General features: G+C 44.8%; 1 protein-coding gene across 1 annotated transcript in view; it reads left to right on the top strand.

Moving 5' to 3' along the window:
* The first annotated feature begins 5,419 nt into the window (after positions 1-5,419).
* The window catches only part of ninj2 (ninjurin 2), a 26,642-nt gene continuing 23,032 nt past the window's right edge, over positions 5,420-9,029 (top strand). The window contains exon 1 of the mRNA XM_077005322.1: positions 5,420-5,661. Coding sequence (XP_076861437.1) covers positions 5,596-5,661 — 66 coding nt within the window. The 5' untranslated portion in view covers positions 5,420-5,595. The remainder of the gene's footprint in view (positions 5,662-9,029) is intronic.

Genomic DNA, 9,029 nt, shown 5'->3' on the forward strand with positions numbered 1-9,029 from the left:
TTTTATAAAACAGACCTGGGGGGGTCGCCTTTCAGTCAGAAAACAGTGCCAGCTACAGAACTTCGTTAGCGAGATACAATAATTGCGTGAAGAACACTAATGCGGTCGTCATTCACAGCACAGTATAATCTACTGGATTAAAACTGAATATAAGCATTATAAACATGATGGAAGAATAGATGGGCCCGATCTTCCTCAGTTCAGTTGAAGTCGAACGAACTTCCAGCGCCATGCTTGTATATGTTTAGGCTATAATTATAAAGTTTACAAACCACTAGCCTGTATGAATCATTGCAACGTGCGGAGAGATCAAAGCATCTTTTGAGTTTCTCTGAAATGCTGTGAAATGCTCACGTGTAAAGGTTTAGCAACACGTTTTGTGGGCTTCGAACCAGTATTTGGTTGTCAGGTGAGACGTTTAAAAGCTGTGTTGCACTTTTGTTTTTATTATTTAATGCCCCTTTTTTATAAATAAATAACTTGACATACCATTGTTTGGATTAAATGTATTTTTATTTGTAAACATTTTTGTTTATGTATACGCATCTATGTGGGGCTGGTTGACAACTGGTTAAAGCGCCGTTTTTATGTGATAAATGTGTTTCGTGCATGTGGACGAGCCGCGCAGGGTCCTTTGCAGCTGCAGAATCCAGTTTGTCCGATAGTGGAACACGTTCTGAGCACGTGCGTGTCTGTAACGCTTTAGGGGTCCATTCTAATGTTGCAACAGCATTAAAGAATATACACAACGTGTGATATGAAAGTTAGTTTCATCAAGGGTGTATATGGAATTTACAAATAATTTACAAATCCCTTATTTCCCAGATGTAACCCTCTTTACACTGCAAATATTGCACACAAGCTTACACGAGCGGCAGGAATTTCAACATATTTCTACTTAATGAGTTTTTTTTTTAATTCTGGTTGTGGATACATATATCAAGCGGCATAAAATATGCGACCTGTAAATGTGTATTTTTTTTTCCATTCACACACACATACGTGTGGGGTCTTATCTTGCCCATAAGGCTTTCTGTCAAACCCTCAGATACTTAACAACATCCACAGAGTCCGACGAGTGGCTGAAGCAACATGTAATGGCGTAAGAGCAAAATGAGGCGAGCGTGTCTGCGTGTGAGAACGCGGAGGGAGCCACCATGTCTGCCTGGGTCTGTCAAGCCTGGTCCTCCTGTGCCGTGGGGGCATTTTGATCCCTGCATAAATGAAGAAGGCAATTGTTGAGCCTCCTGGTTGGTGTCCACAGACAACAAACAGCATGTGGACTGCATTTCAACGTAGCTGCCACGCTGACATTCTTTTTATTCATGTAAACTGAGAATTGAAATAACAGGCTATAGAATGAAAAGGATTTTAATCTATTAATTATATTACAAAACAGAATATTTAAGTATCATTATGGTTTGTTTACTTTTATTGTGGGTGCCAAGTATTGACATATTTAATTTGCTTGCACGAAATGTTTAGCAATGCAGGAGGAAAACAAAATTGGGCAAGAAAACCTCTGCGTCTGACCTTTGAGCAATTACAGTTACAATATGCAGACCATGCGTCTGTATCTAACCACTAGGGGGAGTAGAGAGTAAGTAAGTGGAGGTCTTTTTACGGACCTGTCATAAGCGATTGTTAAAAAAAAGATTGACAGGGGAGTATGTTCTCATTTATAATGGATATTATGTAGTACTAATATCAGTACTGCGTTGCTTAATGGCTGAATTTACCCTTCAAAAGACATCTACCCACTCAAAAGATTCCATGGACTAACCATTAGACAAATGCCAGACTTATGGAGGAGGGATTACTATCAAAGTGAGTAGGCTGTGTTATCTGTAAGTCAGCGTTTCTTGCTACCTTGAGCATACAAAGTGACACATACCGATGTTTACATGCATACATGCAAAGACTAATATCTGCGAGAACAAGAACAATAGCATATTTCTTTAGTTACATAAATCTTGAAATAGCTCAAACAAATTTTGGATCGTGAGATTTTGTAACAAGCTGACACCTCAATCTTCTATGAAAAAGACATTGCAATTTTGTGAACACTGTAATTACTAAATAATTCCTAAATAAAAACCTGGAAAACAATAGCATACCCAAACTGTTCTTCATCAGAGGGAATTCAGCCCAGTGTTTGGAAGCCGGGCATAGGTTAGTGTCATTACATATGGGAAAGCTACTTAAGAAAACATATTCAACATTTTTAAAAGCTCTTAATTGTGTGGCAGGACAGGGGCTCATTACAGCCCCGGAAGTCTTGGTTTTTCATAAGTGGATTCGCCACATTCAGTGTGTGTCCTGTTGCCACACTGACCCCTCTACTCTCAGCAGTTTTTCCTGTGCTGGGCCCCTCCTGCAGCGAGGACACAGACATGCCCACCTGCGGAGCTGCTGTGGTGGGTACAGCTGGTGTGGAGTGGGGCCTTCATCACGCCAGTCACACGGGCAGCAGATAAAGGCTCTTTATGAGGCCCGGGGATGCAGTGTGTGAGGGGCTGGTGCAGACAGGCACAACGGGGACGCGAGAGCAGACGTGTCCGTCTCCCAGCATGCCACTGAAGTCACTTCGGCACAGGCTGTCATTCTGCACCATGGTGTTCTTCATGCGTCTCATACACATGGATCTCTCTGCTTATAAAATGTAATGAAGAAATACTTTTCTATGAAAAGAATAAAAACTTTTCTATCAAAACCTATTTTTGTTTTGATTCGTCTTTAAAACATGAATCCGAGGTATTTTTGACATTTGGAAATGTCTGAACCTTTCTGGCTTTTTGCTGCTCCTGTGGCTTATAGTTTCCTAGCTTACACAAACAGAGGCTTGTTTGACATACCTGCACTGGGGCCTCTGAATGGCCCCTCTGTCACTATCTACTCCTCCTGGTTATTTACCAAACTCCCAGTTCCTGGCTTTCACCTCAGAAAAAAGAACCCATTTTGGTCCTTTGTATATGTGGACCCACTCTGAAAATGTATAACTACAATCAGGGTTCTTTTCATGTGTGTGTGTGTGTGTATGCTCTAGGTGCCTGAATAATGGAATTACATGTATTTTTCTCTTACACTGGTTCATTGTTAGACTGAATATGGGTTTCACTGTTGAATGTGCACAGGTGCTGCTTTTACTGGAACAAAGAGTACATGCTGAAATGACAGCATCACCACACCACAGAGACGGTCTCTGTCACACTCCACTCTTCTTCAGAGAGACAGTCTCTGTCACACTCCACTCTTCTTCAGAGAGACGGTCTCTCTCACACTCCCCTCTCCTTCAGAGAGACGGTCTCTTTCACACTCCCTCTTCTTCAGAGACGGTCTCTTTCACACTCCACTCTTCTTCAGAGAGATGGTCTCTTTCACACTCCCTCTCCTTCAGAGACGGTCTCTTTCACACTCCCTCTCCTTCAGAGAGATGGTCTCTATCACACTCCCCTCTCCTTCAGAGAGACGGTCTCTGTCACACTCCCCTCTCCTTCAGAGAGACGGTCTCTATCACACTCCCTCTCCTTCAGAGAGACGGTCTCTGTCACACTCCCTTCTCCTTCAGAGAGACAGTCTCTGTCACACTCCCCTCTCCTTCAGAGAGACGGTCTCTGTCACACTCCCTCTCCTTCAGAGAGACGGTCTCTGTCACACTCCCTCTCCTTCAGAGAGACGGTCTCTGTCACACTCTCTCTCCTTCAGAGAGACAGTCTCTGTCACACTCCCCTCTCCTTCAGAGAGACGGTCTCTGTCACACTCCCTCTCCTTCAGAGAGACTGTCTCTGTCACACTCCCTCTCCTTCAGAGAGACGGTCTCTCTCACACTCCCCTCTCCTTCAGAGAGATGGTCTCTGACACACTCCCTCTCCTTCAGAGAGACGGTCCCTGTCACACTCCTCTCTTCTTCAGAGAGACAGTCTCTGTCACACTCCCTCTCCCTCAGAGAGACGGTCTCTGACACACTCCACTCTTCTTCAGAGAGACGGTCTCTGACGCACTCCTTCAGAGAGACGGTCTCTGTCACACTCCCCTCTCCTTCAGAGACGGTCTCTGTCACACTCCACTCTTCTTCAGAGAGACAGTCTCTGTCACATTCCCCTCTCCTTCAGAGAGACGGTCCCTGTCACACTCCACTCTTCTTCAGAGAGACAGTCTCTGTCACACTCCCTCTCCCTCAGAGAGACAGTCTCTGACACACTCCTCTTCATCCAGGGTCACACCCATGCCCCTCACAGGGCTTCCATGCCCTCACAGCAGGAGGTGGGTGGGGGTTCTTACAATGGCCCCACATTACAATAATACTGCTGCTGCCATTTGTGGTGCTTGTTGGTCATAATGGACAAGTGGAGGTGTTAAGATGACCCTTCACACAGGAAGAGGAGGCGAAACAGCAGGCAGAAAAACTACCAAACACTTCACAGAAGGATGTACAAAGTCAGGATCCGGGTAAACTCTGGTCCTTGTATGACTTCTTAGGAAAGACAAAGCTGTATGTCTAAGTGTACGTCACTTTCCGTCTCACTGGAAAATATTAAACAATAATACAACACCCAGATGTCTAAGACGCACAACAGCCCATATATGGTCTCTTTAATCCAATGTTTTTTGATGTTTGGACATATCTCAGGTACCCCATTTGTAGAAGTGACATAGGTTGAAGAGCTCTCCACACGTCTACATCTGTTTCACTTCTACGTTGACACACCTGAAGCATCTGAAGTGATTGAGGATTTGCACTCCTGAGATGAAACAGGACTTTTAGTGTCCTAAATGTAGCATGATGTAGCGTTTGAAACTCAAAAGCCTTCATCTGCAGCACCTGTCACAGGGTGGACAGGATCATCTTAAAGAATGCATGGTGATTCCTCACGTCCTGGGATGGATTCCTCACGTCCTGGGTCCTGGGCATATTCCCACTCACACTCATCTTGACATCATGAGTAAAGCACCACAAAAATGCTACACAAATGTAGAAAAACAGACCTCAGAACACTGGCATCAGAGGTTTATATCCACACTACACATCCTGTTAGAAACACTTCACTTCCTTTCGCAGGTAGACCGCCTCTGCTAAACATACCACAAATTCATACCATCTGTGGGATGATCTTTTAGCACTTTTTCATCTATGAAGAATTCATTCTTTGCTTTTTTTGAGACATTTTGGAAACTTGTGCGGTGTTGTGGTTGACTCATGCACAAATAGCTCAGAATGACAACATGTCAACCACATTAGCACAAAACCAAAGCACAGCTATTTACACATTTGGTATGAGGATATACACTGAATATAGCCTCAGATAACAGAATACTGAAGCCTGTTTGTGCTGCCTGAGCTGTGGGGAGAAAAAGCTCTATTATACTGTTTGGGACTGGTGTAATATTTAGGGAGCTTTTTCTGTGCTGTCCTCTCATGCTCTCATGAGTGGGTTTAAAAAAAGCGAATAGAATAACATGCTTGTTCGCCAGGCTGCCTGTTTACCACTGGCTCCCTGAATTCATTCTTGCCAACTTTCCTGCATTTCTCCTCTGCGAGACTCCTGCTCGGTCTCTTACACATTCTCCTCAGACAGGAGAGACGACGAGGGACAGATGAACAGGGGCAGACCGACTCTCTTCACCTCCATTATGTCTGCAGGAGCGGCAGCTGCTCAGCAGGTAGGCTGCCGGACACACATTCTAATTCCCATGCTACTCTAGGGGGCCTACAGCCTAGCCTTGACTCACTCTCACTCCACCCTGCTCTCTCGCTCTCTCTCTCTCTCTTTGCTTTGACAGTGGAGTGCAGTATGTTCTATGTGTTTGGGAGGAGCTGATCAGAGCTTTAGACTTCTTTTCATGTCAAAATTTGTTTTTCCTTACCCTGTGTGTCGCATCCATCAGATATTAATTAGGGTCAGTCTGCAAAAGACCAGTGCCTTAGTGTAGCCCATGACCAACACAGCACGCAAACACCAAAGGATGGATGGAGTCAGCAGGATTGTGACAGCACTTCGATAGCCTTGCCTTCCCAGGGAGAGAGCCGCGGTGCTGGGAGCCGGCGGGTAGAGGGTGGTATCGGGGAGCCATGTATGGACTGTCTGTGGTGACCCTACAGGACATAGTGTGTTACACCGTGTCTTTTGCCACCTCAGCGTGTGACGCGACTCTCTGTGGCCTGGTGTATTTCAAGTGGTGGTTGCGATTTGAGGTGTGAGTACATTGAGAAGGGTACACTACAGTAGATCTACTGTAATGGGCAGAGACACAGACTGGCGGTTGCTTTAAAAGGTTTTGCAAAAGACCTGGTGCTTCTAAACCAAACTTTTACATAAACAGAGAGATTAGGGTGAGAAAATCACTATTAGTGCTGTTCTTCCAATGTTGTTACACATTTTCAGGCTGTGAATGGTTAGCATTGTTGACTAAATAATTACTCAGAAAAAAGTCATGTAGCATATTGAAATGCTTGTATACTACATTCAAATCCAGAACATTAATCCACAAACAATTCCATAATCAAAGTCATCGTAAACAAACAATACTACAAGCTTGCAAAAATTCAAATAATACTTTAGCGCTAACACACAAAAAAATAGCATTACTTTTTTGACAGCACACAGATTTTAAACTTCCATAGATGATATTATGATATGACTTCCCTGTGATCTGGGAACATGTTGCCTGTAGCTGGTGAGAGGCCCAGGGTGTCTGTCATTTGTGCCGGATGTGAACCTCACACGTAATCTTGTCTTTATTACATGTTTTTCCACATAGCAATTATGTTCCGAAAACATTTTCTGCCTAAACTGAACCAGTAGCTCTAGATGTTCCGTGTCTGATAATCTGCTGATGGTCTAAGACTCTTCGGCAGGTCTGATGGTGAGAGGTCAAACAGTCGTGGGTCTGCATGTTGACAGGACTTAGGCACGCTGGAGATTCCAGAATCAGTGTGGGGGCCTCCGCACTAATTCCTCTCCAACCCTGCACACTGACGTCTCACGTCTGATAACCAGCACAAGATTGCCCCTTCCATTAAGTCATGCCGTCCAGCCCTCCAGCCGATAAGCCCGCCCAAACGCTTCAAGACACTGCAAAGCACACTGCATACTGTCAGAAATGTACGCACACTAAAAGATGGAAAAGTGTTGAGGTAACTGAGAACATAAGTTCCCCTCAAATGTGAGTCTTCTTGAAATAAGTTGTGAGACCTTCTTTCCCAGTGTTTCATGGGTTTTTGTTCAGTCAGAAGGCAGACGTGCCCTTGAAGCCCCCAGAGGCCTCTGACAGATCTTTAAGACATTTTACCCAAGAACGCTAATGTTGCTATTAACAAATCAAAGCTAATAGGGACCTGCTAGTGTGCTGCAAATTAGATCCCACCAAGCTGGTCCCTCCCTGGCCTGTGTACTGCGCTGGCCACGTTAAAGTTTCCCTTTAAACCCTCTCACCTCCCTCCCAAATCTGCAGTGACCTTTTCTCGTCTCCTCCTGAGCTGCTGAAACATTCTGATAGCCTCCGTGAGCTCCACAGAAGTTGCGGTGGATTCTGGGAAGCGCCGGATAAGCCCCGCCCCTCTCTGGCACCTTCGTGTCACTTTGGTCCATGTCTTGTTGTGGCCAACATAACCTGACCTGGCATCTCTCATGTTGGCGTTACACTTTTCTGATACAACACTGTCACACTGCTAAATATAGTGTCCACCCCCCCACATACATTTTTGCCATGCTGTAATTCTTCTGGTTCATTTCTATATGTCTTTACTTCTCTAAGTGCTCTTGCTCTGTAGAAAGCTGTGAAATAACACAGTGTCATCGGTCTCCACGACTATAAGTCTTGTTTTCATGGGGGGGGGGGGGGGGGGGGGGGGGGATTCATGGAAAATTATAGGATGTAAGAATGTGTTTGTCCAGTTTGCTGGATCTTCTCCAACGGTGTGGTGGTGCTGCTGTAGCACCAGTGACAGTTACATTATGAAGGGGACATTGGTAGGGAGTACGTCCAGATGGGAACTATAAAACTCCTGCTGTTTTTTTTCATATACAATTACACTGTCATTGAGGAGGACTAAACACTAAACCACAGGGCCAAATGTAATCCGACAGAGGCAGTATCTCTCCGAGCTCTTTACAGAGACACAGCTCAGCTCAAAACACGTCCTCCTCTAGATGCGTGATTTCTAAATGGCGCTCTCTGGTACTTTTAACTATTCAAGCTCTTTTAGGCCTGTGGTGATGTGTGTGTGTGTGTGTGTGTGTGTGTGTGTGTGTAAGCTTGGAATAATGATGTATGAGACACACACTGTGTACTAGTGACTCTTCGTCACTGTTCACCTAGGCGGTGATTGTTAATTAGATTCATTAGCCTCAATATTAACGCACTGGGTAATGTTAGACCCCACTGCTTTAATGACAGTAATCCTCTGGTGCAAGTGTGTTTTGTCACCATGGAGACAGCAAAACACTTTGTGGAGTGCATTGTTTTCACATTGTACTCCGGATTTCAGTTCGCTGGTTCGACGCTCTCCTGTCAGTGGCCACAGTTCTCCAGTTCTCGCCATCTTCAGCGATGAGACATTTTGGCTTGCATATCCTCTGCCTTTCTTAAGTCCCAGAGCACTAAATCCATGTCTTAAATCTAAAGCATGAGCTTTGATGGGAAGAGACTCCCAGGGTGCTGTGTTTAGTTCCTCTCACAGAGTCCTCTAACCAAGTACTGGGCCACTGGTACCTCAAAGTTCCTCAAACGGGGTGATGTGATGCTAAAACTACGATCCTATCTCCAGCATCTGTGGCCATAAAGCACTCAGCAAGGAACGAGCTACAAAATGCTTATACATGGTGGTATTTTTAACTGGTGTGAGATGAATGGAGGTATATTTCTCTTCCACATGGTCTGGTGCAGGATGGTTTTTAAACACATTCCACTTGCCTTAAGCTCTGTGAGATTTCAATCACCTCTGGACAGACTCTAGGTGAGTCTCCTCACAGCTGGGTCCACTTCTCCTCTGCCCCCATGTGACTTAACGAAACGTTTTTCTGTTTTAT

This window comes from Brachyhypopomus gauderio, chromosome 5 (assembly GCF_052324685.1).
Source record: "Brachyhypopomus gauderio isolate BG-103 chromosome 5, BGAUD_0.2, whole genome shotgun sequence".
Lineage (NCBI taxonomy): Eukaryota > Metazoa > Chordata > Actinopteri > Gymnotiformes > Hypopomidae > Brachyhypopomus > Brachyhypopomus gauderio.